Source organism: Sprattus sprattus (assembly GCF_963457725.1).
Source record: "Sprattus sprattus genome assembly, chromosome: 17".
Taxonomy (NCBI): Eukaryota; Metazoa; Chordata; class Actinopteri; order Clupeiformes; family Clupeidae; genus Sprattus; species Sprattus sprattus.
This window is the reverse complement of record NC_137915.1, coordinates 13,365,770-13,393,073: the sequence shown is the minus strand read 5'-3', so window position 1 is coordinate 13,393,073 and position 27,304 is coordinate 13,365,770. Positions and strand designations below refer to the sequence as shown.

The window sequence follows — 27,304 nt, the reverse complement described above, 5'->3', positions numbered from 1 at the left end:
CACAGGTGGCACAAAGTGGTTTAATGGTTCTAGGATAGCTGACAGACACGTCTAGAAGAGATCTGGGTTTCTGCCAGATCACGGAGTCGGTCTGAGGCCACCCTTTCCTCGCTCCAGGTCTCCCCAGTGTGACGCCCACCTGTGCCCCCTTCAGGTTTCAGCCCTGCCAGTGCACGGGCAGAAGCAGAACCTGAGCCTAAGTGCTTTATTGTCTGCACCTGTATTTAGGGTGGGCCTATAAAAGGGTTTTTCTCTCTCTCTCTCTCTCTCATTAGGCACTTTTCGGTTCTTGTAGGCACTATTTTGATATCCTCTCTCACACGGGCACTTTGACTTCTTTCTCAATATGTCCCCCTTTCTATTTCAAAAATTCTCTTCAACTTTATTTTCACTAATGTTTAATCTGTTCTTCTCTCTCTCTCTCTGTATGTGTGTGTGTGTGTGTGTGTGTGTGAGAAAGCAAAGTGTTGACTGAGATACCGCCTGGGCAGCCCAGTAAAATACATTTTCTAAATATAGCCCTTTGCTTTCGACTTTAGTCACAAAAATCAAATAAACCCAATAAAACACCTAAAACAGAATTCTTTTTCCATTTCATTTTCCCAGATGGCTTTCTCTTGAGTCCCCCTCCTCCAGCGCTCCCTGGCTCTGATGAGAAGCACTGAGCCTCAGGTGTGACGTCCTTCCAATCCACACCTCCCGGATCAACCGAGGAAATGAAAAAAAAAAAACCTCCCTCGCTTGGCTGTCCAGGCGGTATAGCTGTCATCACAGCCTGATAACACGAGACACGCAGGGCTGTAAAAATGTTAATAATAGCAATCTGTATCTTAGCACTCCTTCACTTAATGTTATCCCTAGTGACATTTGCAGGTTTCTTTCATGGGGGCACTCAATCGAAACGAAACTTAGAGCCGAGGCGGGGTGGTGGGGGGAGGGTGTGTGTGGAGGGAAGTGTTTCCACCCCCCCTTACCTTAAGGGATGAGAAGGTGCCTCAAACGTCTATGTAATTGGGGGGAAATTGTAAGAATAAGCCACTGGTAAAAAATGTGTGGCAATGACTGCATGCACATCAGTCTTGGGTGCCCCCTTTCCCCTATTCTGTAAACATCATCTTGGGACAGGCTGAGTGCCATTGCTCCTCAGAGATCCCTACTGACCACACAGCTCCCTAAAGATGCAGTTAGTATACCCTAGGGCCTAGGCCATGTAGATGCAGTTAGTATACCCTAGGGCCTAGGCCATGTAGATGCAGTTAGTATACCCTAGGCCATAGGCAATCAAGGACATGCAAGTACCTGAGATAGGTTTTTGTAACAAAGTGTAATGGTAATGGTATTTACAATTTACTCAGGACTATAGCATTGCATGACATTGAATCATTGGACACTGACTGTCATGACATCATGACAAAACATGGCATCTTCCATAACACTTTTATGACATGGTTATGCATTATTATGACAGGTTGAGGTAAAGTATGAGCGGAGCATGTATATGACTCTGAACTGGCATGGCTCGATTGAAAGATCAGTGCCGGATCATGGATCTGGATGGTGCCTGAGTGGGCTGCTATATGGGTCTGGATGGTGCCTGAGTGGGCTGCTATATGGGTCTGGATGGTGCCTGAGTGGGCTGCTATATGGGTCTGGATGGTGCCTGAGTGGGCTGCTATATGGGTCTGGATGGTGCCTGAGTGGGCTGCTATATGGGTCTGGATGGTGCCTGAGTGGGCTGCTATATGGGTCTGGATGGTGCCTGAGTGGGCTGCTATATGGGTCTGGATGGTGCCTGAGTGGGCTGCTATATGGGTCTGGATGGTGCCTAAGTAGGCCGGATCATGGATCTGGATGGTACCAAAGTGGGCTGCTATATGGGTCTGGATGGTAACTGGGCGGGCCGGATCATGGATCTGGATGGTACCAAAGTTGGCTGCTATGTGGGTCTAGATGGTGCCTGAGTGGGCTGCTATATGGGTCTGGATGGTGCCTGAGTGGGCTGCTATATGGGTCTGGATGGTGCCTGAGTGGGCTGCTATGTGGGTCTGGATGGTGCCTGAGTGGGCTGCTATATGGGTCTGGATGGTGCCTGAGTGGGCTGCTATATGGGTCTGGATGGTGCCTGAGTGGGCTGCTATATGGGTCTGGATGGTGCCTGAGTGGGCTGCTATATGGGTCTGGATGGTGCCTGAGGGGGCTGCTATATGGGTCTGGATGGTGCCTGAGGGGGCTGCTATATGGGTCTGGATGGTGCCTGAGTGGGCTGCTATATGGGTCTGGATGGTGCCTAAGTAGGCCGGATCATGGATCTGGATGGTACCAAAGTGGGCTGCTATATGGGTCTGGATGGTAACTGGGCGGGCCGGATCATGGATCTGGATGGTACCAAAGTTGGCTGCTATGTGGGTCTAGATGGTGCCTGAGTGGGCTGCTATATGGGTCTGGATGGTGCCTGAGTGGGCTGCTATATGGGTCTGGATGGTGCCTGAGTGGGCTGCTATATGGGTCTGGATGGTGCCTGAGTGGGCTGCTATATGGGTCTGGATGGTGCCTGAGTGGGCTGCTATATGGGCAGGTTTTGAATCCCCATATCCAGAGCTTATAATGAGATTGAAGGCTTAACTCACACTCCCCCTCCAGGCAGAAAACTCAATGCTAAATGGGACAGTTTTGACTGTGCTTTGTATTGACCCGAAAGACAGAAGTGCTATGTGCATAGACTAAAGATAGTGCTCTGTACACATTGTGAAGATAGTAGTACCCTCTGCAAATGATAATGAGGATTACATTATGCAAAGACAGATTATTAATAAAGGGTTGTCTGAAACAACAATAAATATTGCACACATGGAAACTCAAAATTATTGACAAGTAGAGCTGAGATGTTCATGAAGTTATCTTGCGCTATATATTTCAATCCCCTTTAAATCATGAATGTCTGTATGTTTGAATTGTCCTCTAAAGAGTAAGCCCTTTCATGCCTTCTGTGAGGGCTTCTCAGTTACATTGCCAACAAAACTCACTGTCCAATCACTGGAGATAGACTTCAAGCTTCGGTCACTGCAGAGGATTTTGATTTCCCTCTTAGTAGTTTTACATATCTGACACTTCAAACATGCATATTTTCCACAAGTCCTATCTTCTGCGGTGTTCACTGTCTCCCCGCGCTTCCTGTCTCTTGAGTCAGTGACTTCTTAGAGCATTGTTATTTAAGCACTGCGTTCTATTGACAAGGTTCCTGAGCTTCTCAGACAACTAATTAGGTGACAAAGAGTCTGACAAGTCTAGTGCAAGCATGTAATGTAAGCCTGCCTCTGAGATAGTGGTACCTTGGTCGGTAAGGGTGCATAAAGATTCCTATCATAACTTATAAAAATAAAATAGTGTGTGTGAAAAGTCATCCAAACATCTCTACAAGGTGCCCTGAGTTAAGTCATGTGAAACTTAATTGGAAGCGGTGCTCGAATAAATGTACTCCCTGTGTGATAGCACTTCTTTAAAAGTCCCATTTCTTTCTAGACGGTGGAGTTGTGAGAGCTGTGACCTTTTTATCTGCAGTAAAGGTCACGGAACAAGGAGTCTCTTCTAGCTGATTCTCAGGCCTGCTCAGTTAAGGTAGAGGCAGCCCAGGCTGTGGGGACAGACTCCAACCAAAGGGAGGAATAATAGAGACGTCATATTAGCCGGAGGACATATCTCTCTCTCTCTCTCTCTCTCTCTCTCTCTCTCTCTCTCTCTCTTCCTCATTTGTCCTCTCTCTAGAGCTTCTCTGTCACATGGTATTACTCTCTCTCTCTCTCTCTCTCTCTAAGACACACACAGACACACACACACACACACACCATGTCCTTTTCTCTCTCTGAAGTACTCCTCCTCTCTCTTATTCTCTATCATATCCTCCCCCTCCTCTCTCACTTGTTCTCTCTCCCTATTCCACCTCCCTCTATTCTCCCCATTTCCTCTCTGATTCTCTTCCTCACCCCCCCCCCCCTCTGTGTCTCCAGTAGCTGTCAGAGGAGAGTGTAGTCAGTGGAGTCTGATGGTGAGCTGTCAAAGCCTGGGGGGCCTGCGAGGGACACAGGCCCCTCATCACACCCCTCCTGTCACTCTTTCACCTCACGCAAACCTTACACCCTTTCCTTCCTTCCCTCCCTCCATCCTTCCTTTCTCTCACGTGTGTGTGTATGTGTGTGTGTGTGTGTGTGTGTGTGTCACACTCAAGCCTCTTCCTGTGTGCTCTCTGTGTTTCTAGTCTCCCGACTAAAGCTGTCAGACCTTATTAGGGTTCGCCTGTGCATGTGGAAAGTAGGAGAGAAAAAGAGAGAAAAAGAGAGAAAGACAAAAAGAAAGACAAAGATGGAGAGAGAGACAGCCGGTCATGACATGTCACCTGCTTCTCGAATACCTTTTCTTCAGAACTGCTTGGGTTTCTCCCTCAGTCCCATGAATGTTCAGGGATATAAGGAAGTAATTAAGACTTCCACATACCGAGCCTCAATCTCTCTCTATAACTCTCTCTCCCTCTCTCTCTCTCTCTCTCTCTCTCGTGCGCATGCGGAGCAAGTGGGCGGAGTTCGAGTGTGTGAGCGTGTGAGTGTGAGCGGTGCGAATTGTGGCCTCCTGCCAATGTGTGCTTTTTCTACCTTTTCTATCTTTCTTGCTTACTTGTTACACTTTATTTTTGTATGGGTGTTTTTGTTTGGTTGTTTTTGCTTAAGGTTAAATTTGGGTGGGTTGTTTTGGTGTAGTTCGGTTTTTGTTTTTGTTTTTGTTTTCATTTGCCGAGGCGTCTGTCCCGACCTGGGATCATGGCGGCCTTAGGCACGGGAATGTTTGGCTCTTTAACACGCCGACATGCGGTAAAAATAGCAGCAAAAGCCAGCGTTGAAGATTGTTCGTTGGCTGTTGGTCTTTTGGTCGGTCACGACAAAATTATCTCTGCAGCACGAATGAACAAGGCAGTTGTTTTATTTCTGGAGACGGTAGAACTGGCAAATCAAGTGATTAACACGGGAATAGTAATTGATGGTTCTTATACTCCCGTGCTCTCTTTATCAGCACCCTCGAAAAAAGTCATCATTTCAAACATTCCGCCTTTTATTAAGGATGAAATCCTCATTGAAGCTCTATCCCGTCATGGCAAACTAGTGTCACCCATTAGAAAAATAGCGATTTCCAGCAGCAATCCTCTCCTTAAACATGTTGTATCTTTCAGGCGTTTTACCTATATGATCATGAAAGATAACAAGGATTTAGACATTACTCTGAATGTGCCGGTTGAGGGGTTTAATTATTCTGTGTATGTATCATCCTGTCTGATGAAGTGTTTTGGCTGCGGCCAAACTGGTCATTTAGCGCGTGCTTGCCCAGACAAAATGAATAGTACTCCTGCTACGGAGGAACTTAATACCGAGCAAACCCCCAGTGATAACGTTCCCAAGAATGGAGAATTCACCGAAGCTACTAGTGTGCCCAATAATGGGGAAAGTGCAGAAGTGAATGTTGATACGACAGAGGGAAAGGGTGAGACTTCCTCGGCCGAGGTAAGCCCCCTGCAGAATTCCCCTGATGAGCCAGCAGTAGAAGGTACATCCCAAGCTGAGCCTGAAAGCGCAGTTTTTTCCTTAACCAGTGGGGTAATAGGAAATGATTTTTTTACGGATGAGATGGATGCAGGGGATGAAAGTTCTCAATTGGGAGCAGAGGATGACCCTAACGTTTTTAAAGATCCAAGCGTGCCCATCAAAACTCGTAAGCGAACACAAGGCAATGAGTCTGCAAAAGCAAAAAAGTTGAAGCCTGCGAGAGTCATAATTAAACCTACGGTGGTAGAAAGCGATTTAGAGTCTGATTGTAGTGTGGATTGCAGCTTGCGCAAGAGTGGTTATACTACTCAACACTACACCGTAGAAGACATTAAAACATTTCTGAGCGAAACCAAGAACCTCAGAAATGTTCATATTGACGATTTTTTCCCTGATATTGAACAGTTCATGTCCAAAACTAGGCAGTTCATTTCGGACGGGCTCTTTTCTAACCCTGAGGTTTACCGTCTTACCAAGTTCCTCACGAAATTAAATACCCTTCTCGGGAAAAACAGTAAATCAAAGAGAGCAGTTCCAAATCAAGCAGCAAAATGATTGTAAATGTACAGTTTCTTTTTCTTTTATTTTTGATCATGGGTGATTTTCGTGTAGCCTCCCTAAATATCAATGGGGCCAGGGATCCCTTGAAAAGAGCACAGCTTCACCTTTTGTCACGAATTAAGCGTCTAGACGTTCTTCTATTGCAAGAAACACACAGTGATGCAAGGAACGCAGCTGATTGGGCATTAGAGTGGGAGGGTCTTTGTCTTTTGAGCCACAATTCCAATGTTAGTGGTGGAGTCGCATGTCTGTTTTCCAAGAGCTTTACTCCCATTTCTTATGAAGTGGTGGAAGTTATAGAAGGAAGACTACTAAAGGTTAGAGCCTGTTTTGAAAATTATGTTTTTGTTTTTATTTGCGTGTATGCCCCAACCACTGCAACAGAAAGAGTGGCTTTCTTAGAAACATTGTCAACTGTTATTTCTGGATGTAATGGGGATGAATATCTATTTATTGGGGGGGATTTTAATTGTACAGAGCAAGACATCGACAGAAATCATGTTGAGCCACATATGCTTTCACGAACAAGACTAAGGCAGTGTATGCAGACACATGATTTAAGTGATGTATGGAGAAATTTTCACATGGGCCAAAAGCAATACACTTGGACACATGTCCGAAGTAATATGATTTCTTTAGCAAGGCTTGACAGGTTTTACTGTTTCAAACATCATTTTAATATTTTTAAGAATTGTGATATTTCTCCTGTAGTTTTTTCAGATCATAGCTTGGTGGTGTGCAGTGGTTTCTTAAACTCAGTAAAGCCAAAGAGTGCTTATTGGCATTTTAACACCACTTTAACCAATGATAAAGTTTTTAAGGATGTTTTCAAAGCATTTTGGGATGAATTTTGTGAATGCAAGGCATCTTTTATTTCTTTAAAACAGTGGTGGGATTTTGGAAAAATGCAAATCCAGCAATTGTGTCAACAGTATACTCAAAACATCTCAAGAGACAGAACCCGGTCAATTGAAATTTTAGAAGCAGAATTGGTAGAGGTTCAAAATTTGGCTTACTCTACTGGGGATAACGATAATATTGAAAATTTGGCAACTAAGAAGGGCGCCCTAGCTGAGATGTTAGGCTTTAATGCACAAGGAGCGTTGGTCCGTTCACGCTTCCAGTGTGTAAATCAGATGGATGTACCTTCAAAGTTTTTTTTTAGCTTGGAGAAGAAAAATGGCCAGAGGAAATGTATCCATTCTTTAAAATCTGAATCTGGAACACTTTTGACCAGTGTGCAGGATATCCGAAGTAGAGCTACACGTTTTTATGAAGATCTATACAGGAGCGAACTAAGCGGTGAACAGGCTGACAGTGTGTTCATGGAGGGATTGCCTCAGGTTTCAGTGGAATCCCTGGCTGAACTTGATTCAGCTCTGACGTTGAAGGAACTGGAGAGCGCCCTTCAAGGTATGGAGTGTTCCAGGGTTCCTGGCTTGGATGGAATTCCTATAGACTTTTATAAGGCTTTTTGGTCTGTGGTGGGGGAGGATTTGCTTGCAGTGTTCAACGACAGTCTTGCTGGGGGACTCCTGCCGGTGAGCTGTCGGAGAGCAGTCCTCACACTTTTACCTAAAAAGGGTGATTTGACTGATATAAAGTGCTGGAGACCCGTGTCGCTCCTGTGTAGTGATTATAAATTATTATCTAAAGCACTGGCCAACAGACTATGTAGGGTGATAGATCAGGTCATCCATCCGGACCAAACATATTGTATTCCCGGTAGGTCCATTTTTGATAATGTTGCGCTAGTCCGTGATGTTATAGACATGGCGAAAATGGTGGGGCTTGAGGTGGGGTTGGTCTCATTAGACCAAGAGAAAGCTTTTGATAGGGTGGAGCATAGCTATCTCTGGGATACCTTACATGCCTTTGGATTCAGTGAAGGCTTCATTCAGAAGGTCAGGGTTCTGTACAGTGATGTGGAGAGTATTCTCAAAGTTAATGGTGGTTTAAGTGCTCCCTTTAAGGTTGGCAGAGGTGTGAGGCAAGGTTGCCCTCTGTCAGGTATGTTATACTCTTTAGCAATAGAGCCTCTTTTGCATAGATTAAGGATAACTCTGAGGGGGGTGTCTGTGCCTGGATGTGTGGTACCTCTTCGTGTGTCAGCCTATGCTGATGATATAGTTCTACTGATTAGTGGGGGAAGGGATATAGAGATGGTGGTGGACATCCTAAAGGAGTTTGGGTTGCTCTCATCAGCCAGAGTTAACTGGTCAAAAAGTGAGGCTCTATTGCTGGGTCAATGGGTGGAGGGCGTGCCAAGGCTCCCAGATAACTTAAGCTGGAGAAAAGATGGGTTCAAGTATTTGGGCGTCTTTCTGGGGAATGATGAAGTCATGGGGAGAAATTGGGAGGGGGCAATTGAAAGTGTTAAGGGAAGGCTTGAGAAGTGGAAGTGGCTTTTGTCAAAAATGTCTTACAGGGGTCGTGTACTTATCATTAACAATCTGGTAGCTTCGTCCTTCTGGCATAGACTAGCCTGTGTAGACCCTCCACCTGACCTGCTACAAAAGATTCAGTCTGTTTTGGGTAATTTCTTTTGGGATGGGCTGCATTGGGTCCCTCAGTCTGTTTTGTTTTTGCCAAAAGATGAGGGGGGGCAAGGCCTCATGCACTTACAGAGTAGGACTGCAGCTTTTAGACTGCAGTTTGTAAACAGGCTCTTGACAGGGCCTACAGATGTTGCATGGAGGGGTTTGAGCTGTGCAATACTGAAAAGGGGTGGGAGTTTGGGGTTAGACAAATCCTTGTTTTTGATGAAACCAGATGAGATGCTGTTTTCAAAGTTGCCACCGTTTTATCGCAGTTGTTTTAAAATCTGGGCCTTGTTTAATGTCAGAAGGTTTGGCCCTGCTATCTCCTTACATTGGCTCTTGCAAGAGCCTGTGGTTGGAAGTGCTCGTCTAGATGTCTCCTCAGCCAATTTCCCGTCGCTACAGAAGATGCTGTGTGGCGCCAAGATCGTCACTTTGAAAGATGTAGTGGATCTGACTGGGCCATACTTTGGTAATAGGAGGGGGTTTGCTGATTCCTTGGGACTGAAGTCGCTTCGGGTGGTATCGCAGCTCCTGGAAAAATGGCGTGCGGCCTGTACCACAGATGAGACTGAACTACTTGTGGACTATTGTGCAGGGGTGTGTTGTCCGGACAACCAGGACCTTTTTCCTGGACTGGTAGTCTGGCCCAATTTGGACGGTTGTACAGGACCACTTCTATCAACGAACACAGACACTATGCTGCTGAATATGGTTACCGGGAAACAATTGTATCAGGCATGTGTCAAAGTTTTTAATAAGAAAAGTTTGGAGAGCAGGGTTGACACACCGTGGAGCGTTGCTCTCAAACTGAATAGTGGGGTGAGGCCGGAATGGAGAGCACTTTATAAACCACCATTGGCTAAGAGAGTGTGTGATTTACAGTGGAGAATTCTGCATGGAGCAGTTGCTGTCAATGCTTTTGTTTCAGTGATAAACAGAAATGTAAGTCAGGAATGTCCTTTCTGTTACCAAAGGGAAACCGTTTTTCATGCTTTTACACTATGTTCAAGGTTAGGACCCTTGTTTTATATGCTGAAAGATGTATTTGGTGCATTTGGTGAAGATTTCTCCACTGAGACATTTGTCCTTGGGTTTAAGTATGTCAAGGAAAGACAAAATATATGTAAAATCTTGAATTTCGTCCTAGGTCAAGCCAAGATGGCTATTTACATTACTAGGAGGAATAAGGTTGAGCAACAACCAGGGACTAATGTCATTGCTCTGTTTCCTGCCCTGGTTAAAGCCAGAGTTTTGGTTGATTTCAGGTTTTATGAGCTAATGCAAAATCTTGAAACATTTAAGGACGTATGGTGTGTCAGAGAAGCGATCTGCACTGTAAAAGAAAATGAATTGCATTTTAGCCATATTTTATAATTTATTTTCATATTGTTTTTAATCTTGTTTTTTAATCTCTATTTTCTTTGATGGAAAGGAATAATTGATTGCCCTACTCTTGTTCTGTAAAAACTGAATAAAGTTGTTATTTAAAAATCAAAATCTCTCTCTCTCTCCTTCTCTCTCTCACTCTCTCTTTCTCTCTCTCTCTCTATAGAGAGTCACAGAGGCAGCTTCCCCATATTCATTCTGAATCACTTCACATGGAGGGTGTTTACTTTAAGGCTTAAGGCTTGTAGGGAAAGAAATGAAGAGGCACTATAATATGGGATTCCAGGTGAGTTTAGCCTCAAACAGTCTGTTGACATAATCCGTGGGAGAGAGAGAGAGAGAGAGAGAGAGAGGGGGGTAAAGAGAGAGAGAGAGAGAGAGGGGGGTAAAGAGAGAGAGAGAGAGGGAAAGAGAGAGAGAGAGGGAAGGGGTGGTAACGTGAATGAACAAAGGTATTGATCTGTTGTATAAGTAAATACAGTATATTGGTGGTAGAGATGTTATGACTGAAAAGATGACTTATTCTTTATTATGTTTGAACAAAGCTTGACAAAATCTCTGCTGCCCTTGAGAACTGAGAGAACTCTTTTACAGCTCTCCGAGGGAATTTTTCAATATTTGACATTGCGCACATTTTTGTTAATTGCGTATGTTCAGGTATGTCTCCTTTCAAGGCAAGAGAACACACATTGATTGCATACCTGATGCCTCAACAAAGAGGACAAATGGCTTCCAGCCCCCAGCTTCTGAAGGCTGCATTTGAGGTACTATGCGGGGTGAGGCATGTACTCGATGTCTGGAACGCAAGGCTAGGGAGGGGAGTGGGGAGACTGAAGCTGAACCAAATGGATATGGTATGGTGTGATCATGAATGTCCCCGTGAACACAGTGCATCACCGTTTTGTTATTGGGTGTGAGTGTGGAACCAGATCTGAAGTGTGAAGACAGGATTATACCACAGGGGGTGAGTGATGTGGACAAGAAAATTAAAAGAGCCAGGTAGTGCACAAACAAGTGAGTGTGTGTGTGTGTGTGTGTGTGTGTGTGTGTGTCTGTTCTCTCACCTTTTTGTAGAGACTTCGCAGATCCCTGTACTGCCACATGCTACTGAGAACCTGAGACGCAGCCTTCACAACCTTCGGTGAGTGCCTGAATGAGACACAGAGTCAGAAACAAAGAGAGAGAGAGAGAGAGAGAGAGAGAGAGAGAGAGAGAGAGAGAGAGAAATGAAAGAAGGAAGGAAGAAAAAAATATCTCTGATTACAGAAAGAAGGAGAGATGTGCTGTCCAGGGGAATGGTGGGGTTCTTCATAACGGCAGTTCAACTTTGGTAAAGGATGAAAAGCTTTAAGCTGTGCTCCTTCCATCTATGTTTGAAACACGTATGTACGCTTTGTGTGTGTGTGTGTGTGTGTGTGTGTGTGTGTGTGTGTGTGTGTGTGTGTGTGTGTGTGTGTGTGTGTGTGTGTGTGTGTGTGTGTATGTGTGTGTGCATATGTGTGTGTGTGTGTGTGTGTGTGTGTGTGTGTGTGTGTGTGTTTGTGTGTGTGTGTGTGTGTGTGTGTGTGTGTGTGTGTGGGTGTTAAATATACAGTGTGTATATAGAGAGAGTAATAGCAGGTGGAGAGTCCTTTAGCAAGGGAAACATTAGAATGTAAAACAAAGAAACCTTAATGCAAACACGGCCTCTCTCCCCCTCAGGGTCCGCACTCTAGAGTACAGTTTCCAAACAAGACCCAGAAAACACAAATATGTGTGTGTGTGTGTGTGTGTGTGTGTGTGTGTGTGTGTGTGTGTGTGTGTGGATATGAAAATTAAACAAGCAAAAAGTAATACAAAAACAAGAAAGTGGTAAAGAAATGTACTGAATATTAGAGGCACAAAAAAGTGCAAAAAGTGAATATTAAAAGTGATGTCATGGGGTATTTTCTATTAGCATTGATCTGCTACAAAAAAATACTTAATATTAGCAATACTGAAGTTGGAGAAGGTTTGTCAAAAAACAGTTTGTTCTGTGTAGTACCCATATGTACATCAACAATACAGTGCCCCTCCCTGCAATGAACAATACGCACACACACACACACACACACACACACACACACACACACACACACACACACACACACACACACACACACACACACACACACACACACACACACACACACACACACACACACACACACACCCACCCGTGTAGTACCGATGTGTACATCAACAATACAGTGCACCCCTCCCTGTGATGAACAATACGTTATGGTATTGAACAGTTACCCATGGAGACTGTGCATCTGTCCCACTTCTTTCACAACAGAGCAGCATAACATGCTTTGTGTGGCTGTCTCCAAGCTTGAGCGGATGGCAATCTGCCTTCATAGTCCCTAAATGCCAACTTTTTGTGAGGGAAGGAGGTAGTGAGGGAGGAGCACTGTGTTGGAAGGGGATTTGCCGTGACAACCTTAATTGTGCAGGAGAACAATCCTTGCTTTGATTTAAACCAACAGGATGAAATTATTAAGATTTTATCACATCTTTTCCTCTCTTAATCCTCTGGTTGATTTGAAGAGAAATAATGAAAACTCTCCCGCTGTCTGAATGTCTATGTATATGTGTATGTGTGTGTACATCCTGAATATATGTATGCATGTATGTGTGTGTACATACTGAATGAATGCATGCATGTATGGGTGTGTGTATGCCTGTATGTATGTATGTGTTTATGTGTGTATGTCTGTATAACATGTGTGTATGTTTGTATACCATGTGTGTATTTGTTTATGTATGTGTATATGTACGTGTGTCTGTGTTTTGTCTGTGTTTTGTCTGTGTCCCTGCATGTGCCCATCCATTCATCCATCTATCCATCTATAACGTGCATATGATGCACGTGCACACAGCCCACAGCTGTCCAACTAAAACGCATTTGAAGTGTACTACCAACTACCTTGAGGTTTATCACAATACACTGAAATATTCAACAGGGCCTTACTCTTTTTCTGTGTGCTTGTCATGGATTTTCATTTATAGACCAAAGAGCGTAAGAAATGCAACCATGGTAACACTCGCCTGGCAACCTTTCGGATAGGTTTTAAACATTTATGGTTTCTCTCAGCTGACAAGAAAGAAAGGGTAGCCTACCGATGACTTCACACTCACTGAATGTGAGGGGAAGTGGTGCGTGTATGTTTGTGAACAAGTGTGTGTGTGCGAAAAAATGTGTGTGTTTGTATGTGAGTATGTGTGACTGTGTGTGTTTGTGCTTGTGTATTTTTGTAAGTGTGTGTGCACATGTGTGTGAGTGTGTGTATATGTGACGTACTAGATGTATCTGTGTTGTATCTGTGTGTATAACTAGACGACAGGACGTGTTGGGACAGGATGTTTAAGTGCTTGAACTGGGTGTCTCTTTGATGATACATCAGGTCTGCCTGGTCGTTGCTGGACACACACACACACACACACACACACACACACACACACACACACACACACACACACACACACACACACACACACACACTCATCACAGGCTGTCATGCTGGTTAAACACGCAGCCACCCCTACCACCCCCACTGCGAGGGCTCACACAGGTCACACGTCATGTGCCTCATGAAGGGGTGGGGAGCTGGATTAATGTGGAGTGGCACCACCAGCCTGGCCTCAATGAGGACTAACACAGAATCAGACAAAGAACTCCATTTCCCACGTATGCAGAGAAAGAAACGGACAACAACTGTGAGAAACCTGTCCACACGGGAACCCTATGATTGAACATCACACTGTTTCTTTATTTTTCCCTGTACTTCACTGAACAATACTAAATTCACTCCAAGACCAAGGGTTTGTAGTAACATCTAATAAATGTGCTTAATGCTCACTCAGGTCCAAACTAATGGAGATGTTTGCAGCTTAGTCTACTTTAAAATAGCTGAAGGCAGAACTGGGCCAGCAGGAACCAGAACAATAACATGCAGTACAGAGATCTGAACCACACACCTCTTTTGCCAAGGGGGGGAACTGGAATGACATCAAATCACTGTATGAAAAACTTCAACTTTCAGAACTTTTTACCCCCGCTGGTTTTTTTGGCTGGGGTTCTGCTTATTAGAGCAGACAGGGATGCAGAAAAACTCTTGATCTTAAACAGAGGCGAGAAGAAGCCTTTGAAGTGGCGTGTGTGTGTTTGTGTGTGTTTGTGTTCGTGTGTGTGTGTGTGTTTGTGTGTGTGTGTTTGTGTGTGTATTGACGTACTTGTCTCCTTTGCTGCGGGCGATGCCGATGAGCTTCTCGATGCCACCCGCGTCACGCAGCGCCTTGGCGTTCTCCATGTTCTTGGTGATGACTTCGTGCAGCGCACAGCAGACGGCTGTGACCGTGTCGTCCGACATGATTTTGCTCCCGCCGCTGTTGACAGTGCCCCCTGCTCCACTGCTGCCCCCACTGCCCCCGCCGCCTCCACCGCCGCTGTTCGAGCTGGTGCTGGTGCTGCCCGGTAAGCGATGGACCAGGTCTCGCATGGCATACTTGCCTAAGGGGTCAAAGGAAAGGTCACAGTCACAGTCAAACAGTAGATTAGGGTTGGGGCCATTCTGGAGTGGGCTATCGCCTGAGGTGCTGTTAGGCATAATTGCCTATTAGGTCAGAGGAATAGTCCCAATGTTAGCCATTACAACTATCGTTACTCATTGCCACACCTGATTATAGGGCCAGATGCATTCTGCACTGGGCTTGCTACTTGAGGTGTATATGTATAGGTGTATGAGGTGCATAACTGCCTAAGAGCTCAAAGGCAAGATCACACATTAGCACATAGGATGTGTTTTAATGATAGACTTAGTTTCATTCAGCGGTAAGCCACTGACTGAGCCACTGACTGAGCCACTGACTGACACTAAGGTTAACGCCTTGTCATCTAACACAAGAGTCATAATTATAACAACATTGTATCTCCACTTCTCCAAATGTCATGTTTGTATTCAATAAAAGGGACTTCTACCTGTGCTTTTCCAATTAAGGCCACACTCCTTTAGTTTGCTTTGTAATAGATGAAGAGCTCTCCGTCCTTGACTCTGTGTGTGTGTGTGTGTGTGTGTGTGTGTGTGTGTGTGTGTGTGTGTGTGTGTGTGTGTGTGTGTGTGTGTGTCTGCCTTCATGCATGTTTTAGTGCATGAACGAACATTGAGTGCGTGCCAAAAGTTTTTTGAAAATGTCTCTCTCTGTTTTTCTGTGGCATTGTCCTCGACTCAATGAGGCTGACTCATGTGGTATTTGACGAAAAAGAAAACAAAGAGAGGAGAAGAAAGAAGTTTGACATTAAACTGAAACGTGGAAAGGGTGCAATTAAAATGACTTGGCAAGGATGTGACTCTGGAAACTAAAATTCAATATTTCCATAAGAAAGGCTGTGCAAGTGAATGCTTTCTAGATATTTCTGACACGCCAGCTTGCACCCACTGCTTGATGAAGTGATGAATCACTGGATTTTATACTTTGTATATTATCATGACCATCCCTTAAATGAGTTAAGGCAAGCACACCAGTGAGGTACACATACAAGTTTGTTTCCCTCTTTCTTACAGTGCAATCAACCCAACCCCTGTTTAACAGGTAATTATACCAGCTTCATAGACACAGACAGCTAGAGTGGCACCAGGTTAAGTTCTTCTGAGTTCATTTCCTCCTACTTGTCTTGTCTGAGTTCCTACGTCACCATGGTTGAGTGTGGTTGAGTGTGGCTGAGGGTGGCTCTCTGGCATGGCAGTCAGGGGGCAGGTTCATTACCCTGTAGACCCAGGGTTGAGACTGGGGAGTGACTGATTCCATCACTGGGAGGTTCTATTCCACTGTGGCAGATTCACTACCTCTCTGTCACCTCAACCTTGTAGTAGTACAGATCCAGAAACTGCCTGTAGGGATTTCAGTTCTGTAAATATCACAACTCAAACCCATAAATAAAACACTTGAAGAATCCATCATCCTGATATGGATATCTGCATTGACATATACGTAAGTGCTGTGTAACATCTGAGAGATGTTAATACACAATGTAACATCTGAGAGATGAAGAGAGGTGAAAATACACAGTGAGGAAGAAGAATGCAAAGTGAGTCACGTGACGTGTTACCTGAAACACTAATTTCATGCACATGAACACCTACGTACAACTTCAGCCAGGGAATACATTTTTTTTTTTTAATCAGCTCACACAAGTTACATGTGACGTGAACGGCTTGTCTGTATTTGACGGGCGTTAGATTAGGTGTGATTTAGCATTTGTATGATATTGACATTGTCTGGGTATCAAACACTACTGTCCCATACGAATGATACATGTATGACAGTCAGAGTATGAAACACTCCTGGCTCATATGAATGATACATCACAGCGCTCTGCCCACAGAGGAGACCTATGCACCCAGCATTACACTAAGGCAGAGCCCAGTAGGCTTCTACCTCCTGGTGTTAATGAAAGCAGCTTCAGGTGCCACAGCAGAGCCACACAAGCGAGGGGGATGGTTTAGTCTCTATTGTGTCCCAGCTGCCTCCATTGATCTTTCACTTTATTGTCTCTGGAGAATCAAAGTAAACAATTACAGGAAAGGTTTTTGTTTGCTTCGCAGTTCAGTCCAGGTTCTAAGAGAATAGCACAATACGAAGGAATTGCTGCCCTTGGTTTTCTGTTGCCTTATTCTCTCTCTCTCTTGCTCTTCTTTTCTGTCTGTTTATACACATAGAGAACGGACGGGAAAAAGCCTATAATGGTAGTTATGAGCGTGGGCTATGATTGCACAGGATAAGGAAAATTCTACAGTTCTACGATGCTTGACGCCCTACTCCGACCAACATAAATGTACCAACCTCACACGCAGTGAGCTATTCCTCCGACCAACATAAATGTACCAACCTCACACGCAGTGAGCTATTCCTCCGACCAACATAAATGTACCAACCTCACACGCAGTGAGCTATTCCTCCGACCAACATAAATGTACCAACCTCACACGCAGTGAGCTATTCCTCCGACCAACATAAATGTACCAACCTCACACGCAGTGAGCTATTCCTCCGACCAACATAAATGTACCAACCTCACACGCAGTGAGCTATTCCTCCGACCAACATAAATGTACCAACCTCACACGCAGTGAGCTATTCCTCCGACCAACATAAATGTACCAACCTCACACGCAGTGAGCTATTCCTCCGACCAACATAAATGTACCAACCTCACACGCAGTGAGCTATTCCTCCGACCAACATAAATGTACCAACCTCACACGCAGTGAGCTATTCGCTCACTCAAGCGAATGAGCATGTGCTAAAAAAAATTGCTGCCAAGATGTTTATATTACATGCAGAACAAGTGAAAGATTTTCAACATAAAGAATATGAAGGAATGAAAAAAAGGCTTAATTTCTCATCAGTGCGACCAAAGTTAATTGGTCTGTGCTTATCTTGTTCTTGCAGGCTATGGAGCCTCTCTCGCCTGAGAGGACACCACGGAGGCTCTGAGCCAATGGGACGGTATCCGTCTGCGAGAGAAGTTCTGGTGGGAAAACGCAGATACGTTTGAAAGGGGGCGAGAACCGCTCCGATGGATCAGTGTAAAGATTCCCAAAAGCTCATTAATATTGGCATAATGATGATTCACGCTTGATTCAATCAAAAGTGAAAGAGGAGGAACACTTAACTGATATAACGTGGTTATTTGTTTACTAATATGCTATATTTCAATATAGCAACTAGCAAATTATTTTAAAAGCCCTCTTTTGGGTGGAAGTCCAGCTTTCAGCTAACTTAGCACACCATATTTAGCAGGGAACATGAAGCTATCTTTTGTTGAACAGATTAGACTTAACATACTGTATGAAGAATCTACACTGTGATTTGATACTTTGATAAGTAGCATATCACTGGGCAGGAATGGGGTGCCACTCTTCATAGATGTTTTACCACTGCATTTTGGAATATCAACTTCCTCTCACCCGATTTCAAAGCTCAACACCGCCTTATTATCGGACTCCTCCCTTACTCAGTCAACCATTTTAGTCGATGCCTAATGCATCTGTACAGAGCTTTGCTTATCCTTACAGAAAGCTCCTTCTCACACACACTCCACCGTCCACCACTGGAGAGAGGAATACAACCAATCCCTGTAATATTCATATATTAAATAGCAAATGAGACATTTCAGTTGAGGGTAATTTAACTTCTTAGTCAGTCTCTGACTGATTAATCCAAAACACAATATGCACTCAAGCTAATCACCCATACAAATAGTTTTTCTATTAGTGTGGGTGTGGGTGTGGGTGTGTGTGTGTGTGTGTGTGTGTGTGTGTGTGTGTGTGTGTTTGTGTTTTATCTTATAATTCCTCAATTAACAGACCGTATGTTGTTGTTTGTCTAAATGGTTTGTTTGAAGTTGTGTGTTCTTAAGTGTAAGATAAGCAAATGCAAGTTTTAGACATGACATTGCCAGTGATTTCTGTGCACTCTTACACACCAAAGAGGACACTTGCATAAACAGAGAATAATTACATGGTGATTTGAAATTATGATAATTAAATCTGCCAAAAGTGCACTCTAATTGTTTATTTATGAAACATTTGTAGATGTACGAGCCAGAAACTAATTGTTAATGTTCCATTATATATTTCCACTTTGTTTTGTTTAAACAAAGTTGCTGGTTTAATTATGCAAGAGGAGATCTTTTTTTCTTCAGGCACAAAAAACTTTGGACTATTATATACTATATATATATATACTTTTGACGATGGAAAATAAAACACTCTCTAACAAGAAAACACTGCCACAGGCCAATCAGAATCAATTAAGATAGTCCCGCTTTAGATAGTATATCCTTATAACTGCACTGTTTATTACTGTATATTCAATCTCTTTCTTTCCTTCAATATTATATTAAAAATACGTTGTGCGTTGTGTTATTGTTCTTTGTGCGTCGGTAACTGTATCTAACCAATCATGATACTTAAGCAGCTTTGAATTTAAATGTATGTCCTTCCTCTTCCTCTTTCACCTATTCATCACCACCATATTAACCATGGAGTATGCTCTGCTGTGCAGGACCTGCAGTCATGGTCACATGACTGTGCTGTGTGTGAGTACGTCTGTGTGACTCTTTGGCTAACCTTGCCTGTTTGGAGAGTCCCATCTCTGGCTCTTAGACGTATGAGGGTTCTGGGCTAATCAGTGACGAGTGCGGACACGGTTCTCCAGCCGCTGAAAGACTAGTCTCTCATGATCACTCCACAACAAGCAATCAGGCCACGCTGCCCGGCTAGGTCATCTTCATCTTCATCATCATCATTATCATCGTTCTCTTGTCTGGGCGAGTCACAGGCCAGATCTGGGCAAGGCTAACCACCTGAGGCAAGTTCAGTTTTGGTGAACAGAGGCGGAATGATTGTTCGATTTAAACTGTAATGTTTTAAACATGCGTCATGTTTGTTTGTGTGTGTGTGTTCACAAACGTTTGCAGTGTACTCAAAGCAAACAAAAAAAACTGTTTTAAAACACTAGCGAACGTTTGCCTTTGTTTGCTATTTTCAATGCACCTCTCTTGTCTAGGGTTTAAGTGTTGGGGGCTGCTGTGGCTTTTTCATCACACCTTCCGCACACAGCCCAGGGCCTGTATAATTCCAGTAACCAGGTTAGCGAGAAAGTTCACAAGGCTACAGCAAAAAACAACTAAAAACAACAGCTAATGGCATTCCCAAGTCGACAGAATGGATGCAAGTTGGATGCAAGAGCGAGAGAGAGAGAGAGAGAGAGAGAGAGAGAGAAAGAGAGAGAGAGAGAGAGAGAGAGAGAGAGAGAGAGAGAAGGTGCCTAGAACTGTATACATAATTACTTTCAAACTCCTCACGTATGATGAAATGGGTCCAAATAAATTGGATTTTTTTACTGAGAGTTCAAAAAGAGAGTGTGCAAAAGTGTGTATACGCGTTCAGCGAGGGGTAATTGAGACACCCCGCAAGCAGGAGCCCCAGGGCTGAGTACCACAGCCAAACTCAAATGGGGAACGCAGAAATGACAGATTCGTCCAGACTCCATACACTAGGCCAAGAGTGAGGAGCGACACCGCTGTCACGCGAAAAGTGAAAGAAAAAGCACAACAGCTGTGCCACTCATTCAAGCAAAATTAAAACACAACGCACGATTCAATTGGAAAATTGCATGTCCCAGTCTCTATTTAAAGACACAGTACCACTTTAAAAGGGTCAGTTTCATACCTGGATTGCTTCATCCAGTTATAACTGCTGCCCTCCCTCTCTTTGAAGTCCCTCATGCAGACCAAAGAATGAAAAAAAGATAAGCCCCAACTGAAGGTGACTCATCCTTTGGAAACTCGTGACTTCGATTAGACGGCCAACTCCCGCCTGGCTGGCAGCAAAGAGAGCTCTGATGTGATGCCAGATAAAACACGGGACGATATTAACTTTCGTAATATTAACCGATCGGCCGCCTTGAGAGACTGTGACGATAAAGTTGTATTTCCCTATATGTCACTACGGCTGTAGCTAAGTCTACACCTCCAGTTAGGTTTTAATGCGGGTGGGTAGATTGAGAAACTGATGAAAGAGCAGGCAAGTGTGTTATTTATGTGTACAAAAATTCCCCATAGTGTATGGGCACTGAAATGTAAACCCCATTTAGCACTTGATCAAGACCTATACAAGTGCAATCGTGCTGACAGAGACAACGACCCCCTTCTTCTGCCACCCACGGTATTCCTCTTGGTCTGGATTAGTTTCAGTTGACAGACACTAACCATCTGAACCATGGAACCATCTCTATGTCTCGCCAGACACACATGCACACACACACACACACACACAAACACACACACACACACACCCACACACCCACAAGGTCATTGAAACATCAGCTTTCTGGATGGCAGCCAGTGCTACTTCACACTTCAGATATTTAGCCCAAATCCGAGTAGATTAGCCCCTTCGACTCTAGAGCGTCTGCTGCTTCTGCAAGGCCCATTGAGCAGCACTCATGCGCCTCCTCTCACAGCATTACCAGCCACCTCAAGCGTTCTGGGGGAAAGAAATACTGACCACTAGTCCACCCATCTTAATAGGCAGGAGGGTTTGTAAGTTTGTAGTCGCAATTCAGAAGTGAGAAGTGCGAGTTGAGAAGAAAGAAGGAGAATTAACTGTATTAGGGGTGTTTATGGTTAATGTGTCTCCATGGTAACTGGTTACTGGAGTGCTTTGTGAGAGTGTTCCGGAGTCATCTTGCCCTGAGCTATGAAGATGAGGCGCAGTGACGCACCATGGCCACTAGGCCACTAGGCCACGCTCTCGTGCACCATTACCTCCCTGAGGAGGCCAGAGAGCGTGGGGTGCTAAGGACCCCAAAATGAATCAGTTCCTGTGAGCTTCTTCCCCGCCCATGCCATGATGTACCACTAGTGGATATCATCATGATGACCTTACTGTCGGAAACCCTACCAAGATTTTGACAGACATTAATGAAGGGAGCTGGAATTGAATACCAGTCCTATGAAAAAGGAGAGGGTAAGAATGGACGATATCATAGGGCAGGTTGCATCAGAAGACCTATACTCAATGCACCTGCACCTGTCAATGTCGGCTCTAGGGACATTAATGAATCCCACAAAAAACACATGTTGTAGCTAAAATAAGAGATTTTCCTAAAAAACTTCACATGAACATAAAAAGCTTCACATAAGCTTTACCTAAAATGTTCACGTAACAGTTACACCACATAGGAACTCCAGTGTAATTGATTTCCGTTCAATTAGCATGTGTTGCGCCCCACATTATCAGATGCAATTGATATAAGCATGTCATTAGCGTCCGCTTCTCTGCTTGAAGCACAGTGGCGCTGGAGGAGGCTCTGCGTGAGTCTGGGTCTGGGCAGCCAGCTGTCTGTGTTGGGAGATAAACACCAGCCTGTAGAGGTGCTTGAGGAAATAGCCACTTGCATGCAACAGCAAACGAGGCACCGCGCGATGAGAAAACGAGGGCTGTTGGGCGCCACTCTTAGCCTACGAAAGCCTGAGGGGGGCGTGAAAGGGGCCCACACTCTCCAGTGAAAGAGACGCCACACACACACTCACACACAGACACGTACGCACACACACACACACACACACACACACACACACACACCCACAAACACACCTGCTTACAAGAACCAATAGTTTTTGCCCAATTACTATCCACGAGCTGACTCTAAACACACGAGCGACAGGCTTTCTTTGCTTTAGTGCAAATGGCAGCCTGGCGTGTGTCATGTTTACGTACAACATTACCAACACAAATGGCACTGGCAGAGGGAGAGAGGGCAGCGAAGAGGAGACGGTCAGAGGGAGATAATCACCGTCAGAGCCTTCATGAGTTCAACATCACTCATCAATGGACAGGAAGGAAGGATTCTATTAAACACAATCCAGTTCACTGGAATAGAGTCTGACGTCAACATAAAATGGAGGTTGATGGCTTATATGGAATCATTGCTTGCCATTAAAAAGATTTAACACACATTTTGTTACAAAATGGTTTTCTGTGCTTGGAATAGATATACTTGAGAAAACCTTTATTACCCAATTCTCAATTTTATACTGCGAAATAATTCATATTGTAGCTTGATTAACTACTGGTTAACCAGTCATTATTTTGGCTTTTGGATTGTAGCCGATTACAACCTCCTATTCAAAAAGTCACATCTACAAGTTAGTGAAACTGCTCACCTTAACCAAATAAAATCCAGTTTTCAAGTCACAAACTACAACTAGAATAGATGCTAAAATTGCCTCATTTCATCATGACTGCATTTGGACTGCAGTGTAAGTGAGTTATGGCATGTGGGGTGATCCTCTACTACAGCACGCAGACATACTTCTTTACGTGTTGAAAATTACTTTCCTAGTCAGCTGAGATGTACAGTCTAACTTGAGAAAATGGTTACTTTTTGTACTTCCTGTAAATGTCTAGATAATGGCCCTCTCTGAGCCACAACTCACCCACAGAAGCAGACGACGAGGCTCACACTTTGTGCCTCATGCAGCACGACTTCAAAGGGACTTAGAGAGGGGAAGACAGAGATGGAAGCCATCCTATCTCCCTCTTTCTCTCACTCTCTCTCTCTCTTTCTATCTGTCTCTCACCCCTTCAATTCTCAAACAGCATCCAATTCTCTTCGAGACAAACACCCTCCATATTAATTCCATTTCATAATTCATTTCTGTCTCACACATAAACATATGACCATATTACATTTTTATTCCTGTCTACAATGTTCGCCCGCAGCCATTTTAATAACACAGCCTTCCATGTCCCTGCTCAACTGCATTACCAAACAAAGGCAGGGGTTTTCATTAAAATGAAATGGATAAACAACCTCCATTATGTTCTTATTTGTATTTGGGCATATATGTGTTATGATCCCCGGAGTGGTCCACATGAGAACACTGTGGATTTCTCAGTGGAAGTGATGAGAGCAGAGTCAGGAAAGTAGAGAACAGAAGAACAAAAGAGCAGAAGAGCAGGGAGAAAACTCTCTCATTAGCCAGTGGTGATTTACTTGCACGGTAGATATTTCATGTCAGATGCAAATCTGGAAGAAACTCTGCTGTGGGTAATTAACTAAGCAGAAGACTAGCAAACAGGAGAGGGGGAGAGAGAGAGAGGGAGAGAGAGGGAGGGAGGCTGAGAGAGAGAACCTCCAAACCATCCAAGTTTGGCAAAGAGATCCTACAGGCTCTGAAAACCAACCGCCTGAGACGAGAAGAGAGAAAAGAGGAGAGAACTGTTGCCATGGAGACCTACCAGCACACCATGCAACCAAGTTTATTAGAGAAAGATTAATAGTTTGTTTTTGGGTGGGGGGGGTGGGGGGGGGGGTATGGGGACAGAATTTCAAACAGGGGTTTGAAACCCTTTTTCAAAAGGAAAAAAAAACCTTCCCTCAAATGAGGTGCAATTAGATGAGGGAGGATTTGATGGCGGGGTCGCCTCCTAGACCTGCTCACTACACACATGTGTTATTGGGCCCATCAGTGGTCAGCCGCTCAGTAAAACTGTCACTGAGCCCGTCACGTTTGGTCTGGCAGTGTTTGATCTCGACTTAAAGGGCAGTTAGTACCCCAGTAATCTCAGCTTTGTCCCTCACATTTTATAGCAAAACATAACAAAGAGAGCCAGCCAGCCATCTCTCTCTCTCTCTCTCTCTCTCTCTCTCTCTCTCTCTGCCTGGCTACAGGGGCTGGCAGGCTTCCCACTACTCCTCTCCGACTCCTTGTCTAATTTTTGTGTAATAATTAAATAAATGAGCGGAGATTAAGTGTAATTCACACCCTTGAACGCCTTGGCTCTTTTAGAAGACTCACATACGCTACAAAGGTGTCATTAGTGGAGCTGTGAGGGGCTAGAAGGCAGCTGATTCTTAGATGAGTCTGGCCCAGATCTGGCCCACAGGGTGTGTGTGTGTGTATGTGTGCATGTTTGTGTGTGTGTGCATTTGTGTGTATGTGTACGTGTGTGTGTGGGTGTGTGTGTGTGTGTGTGTGTGTGCGTGCGCTTGTGCGTGTGCAAGTGCATATCCATGTGTGTGTGTGCATGTGTGTGCATGTGTGTGTGTGTATGTTTGTGTGTGTGTGTGTGTGTGCCTTGCAACGTAACAAGGAAACTTCCCAGAATGCATTATTGCAACATGACAACAAAGGAACTCAAACTAGCGTTTAATCTTTCACAGACGCGAGATCCTCCCAGATCCAGCTTGTCTTACAGTTCTAAAGGCGCAGAACTCATTTTAAGCTATGAGAAACATACCCACACTAACATGCATGTAAAGCCATTATACAATACACAAGATGGAGTCCAGAAATGACAGATTAAGCTGTTTTGTAATGTTCCATACACTGTGATGGTATACTGTGCAGTCGCAGAAGGAAAGGTATGAGGTAAGGGAAAGCAGACAAATGCTATAGGAGTGTTTTTACTGTTGGAAGCCCGACAACACGCCTCTGCTTTGAACCATCCGAGTTGCTCTGAATTCACCAAGATGTGTGGAGATGAAAAACAAGCCAGAGAAAAAAAGATATGAAAGAGAAGAGAAAAAAGGCACATACCGATTAATTCTTTATTTCTCACATCTAAGGCCATGTTTCTTAAAGCTGTAGCCACTGCGCACACCACCCGGTCATTGTCTATCCGGAGCAGCTCCACCAGAATGGGAAGACCCTTCTCCTTCCTCACGGCTGCACGGATGTAGACCGACCACTGGGGAAGACAACGCAACATACACATTTGCATTTGTATTAGCAACATTTTTTAACACATTTAGATTTAATCACTAAGCAGGCGGTATTATCCAGAGAGACTTAAAGCACAAGTATCCAAGTATGGACACAGTGGGAATTTGAAATCAGGACCTTGGTGTTGTTAGGGCACTTGCCCTGTCTGTTGAACACTTTTAACCAATGATTAGACAAGGTCTATTAGCCCTCGGTCAACCCATAGACATAAGGATCTCCAATCTGTGCATTTAAATGAAGACTTGAGACCTAACTTGGTCCCAGTAGAATTATAAACACTTAGACTTGGATGTGAGGGGTTCATTAAAACCAATAGAGGAGGAATGGCTACAGGCAAATACACTGTTTGCATTTCAAGTATAAAAACTAATGAAGATAATAAAAGTCAAGCCATGCTGCTTGGTAAAACTGTGTAATGTTGTGCACAGCGTGTACATTTGTGTCCCGGGTGTATAACAAAAATATGCATTTAGTTCATTAAAGCATTCAAATGAAGTCTCCTCTTTCTCTTTTTTAATACTAGAAGGTCGGCCCTAAAATATCTTTATATACTGCTCTGTCTGCTGTGTACGGAGACTGTGCGTGTAAACACAAGTCCAAGCTGTTCATAAGGCCCACATTTCATAAGGGCTCATCCTCCCTAGGGGATTGGACCAGCCTCATTTAGGAAGTGGCAGTCGCCGTGGAAACTGAGAAATTACTGCAAGAGGTGCAAACCGATTCTGCTCCTGTCCCCCTCCCCAGTCACCGGCATTTAAAACATTAGCTTTGTCCTGGATTCTAATAGGACTACATGACTGATGTGGTCGTCTGTGTTTGATGGAGAGCTGAGGTTTCAATAATTGGGGACAAGGGTGGGGGTGGGGCTGGGGGCCTCCATCAGAGACAGGTTGTCATGGGAGGTCTAACTGAGTGGTGCTGCTGAGAGAGAGATGAGACAGGAAGGAACCCAGAAGTCCCAGAACCCATCCCAACCCAACCAGGCAACACACTCCATATTTATGTTGTCCTGTAACTGAGTGGGGGTGTGTGTGTGTGTGTGTGTGTGTGTGTGTGTGTGTGTGTGTGTGTGTGTGTGTGTGTGAGAGAGAGAGAGAGAGAGAGAGAGAGAGAGAGAGAGAGAGAGAGAATGAAAGTGAGAGGGAGAGAGATACAGGCAGAGATAATCAAATGATCAAGACAACCACAGCATGAGAGCAGACTGACATACAAACATTACTGTGGGTGACACTTCATATACTGTATATATATTCAAAAAGTAATATAAAAAGTAAACGTTTAATCTACTTTAAGGAATACAGATTAAAGTTCTGCTTTAAATTACTGCACTGTCAGACAGTCTATATGCAAAAAGGGCCCTTCATCACATGTCTAAACTAGGTACTTGGAGAGGGTGAAACAGGGAAAAGAAAGTCTCCAATGGAGGACAAAGGCATTAAGTCATCCAAACGGAACTGCCGTTCACTGCCTTGAAGAGATCAATATCTTTAGGAACTTCTCCCAAATTAAAAAAAGGCCTAATCCCCACTCCTCTTGGACAGGCTGCATGGGAAAGTCTAATCCTATTAAAATGAAGGACTCAGAAGGCACAAAGCACAGAGTTACTCGAGAGGTATTAGCAGGCAGCAAAATGAAATGCTTGTGGAGAAACAAACACGGGAGCCAATCATAAGTGACGGGCAAGATGAGCAGAAAAGATCGGAAGTATATAACGAACAGGAGAGAGGGACGAGCTAAAGAGGAAAAAGAAAAGAAAGAAAGGAAGAAAAAAGAAAGAAAGAGAGCGAGAGAAATAGAGGGGGATAGAGAGAGAAGAAACAAAGAGAAAGAGATGGTCAGGATCACACAGTAAGAGAGAGAGAGATGCTGTGTAGACCCAATAATCCCCTTTCTAATTCAGACTAGGTGGG

The 27,304-nt window shown here is 44.2% G+C and overlaps 1 protein-coding gene across 2 annotated transcripts in view; it reads right to left on the bottom strand.

The window, feature by feature from the left end:
- The window catches only part of ctnnd2a (catenin (cadherin-associated protein), delta 2a), a gene marked incomplete at both ends in the record, with an annotated part of 269,841 nt that overhangs the window by 14,266 nt on the left and 228,271 nt on the right, over window positions 1-27,304 (bottom strand). For both annotated transcript variants that reach the window (XM_080854737.1, XM_080854738.1), the window contains 3 exons: window positions 11,140-11,224; window positions 14,330-14,606; window positions 25,209-25,359. In XM_080854737.1, coding sequence (XP_080710863.1) covers window positions 11,140-11,224; window positions 14,330-14,606; window positions 25,209-25,359 — 513 coding nt within the window. The remainder of the gene's footprint in view (window positions 1-11,139; window positions 11,225-14,329; window positions 14,607-25,208; window positions 25,360-27,304) is intronic.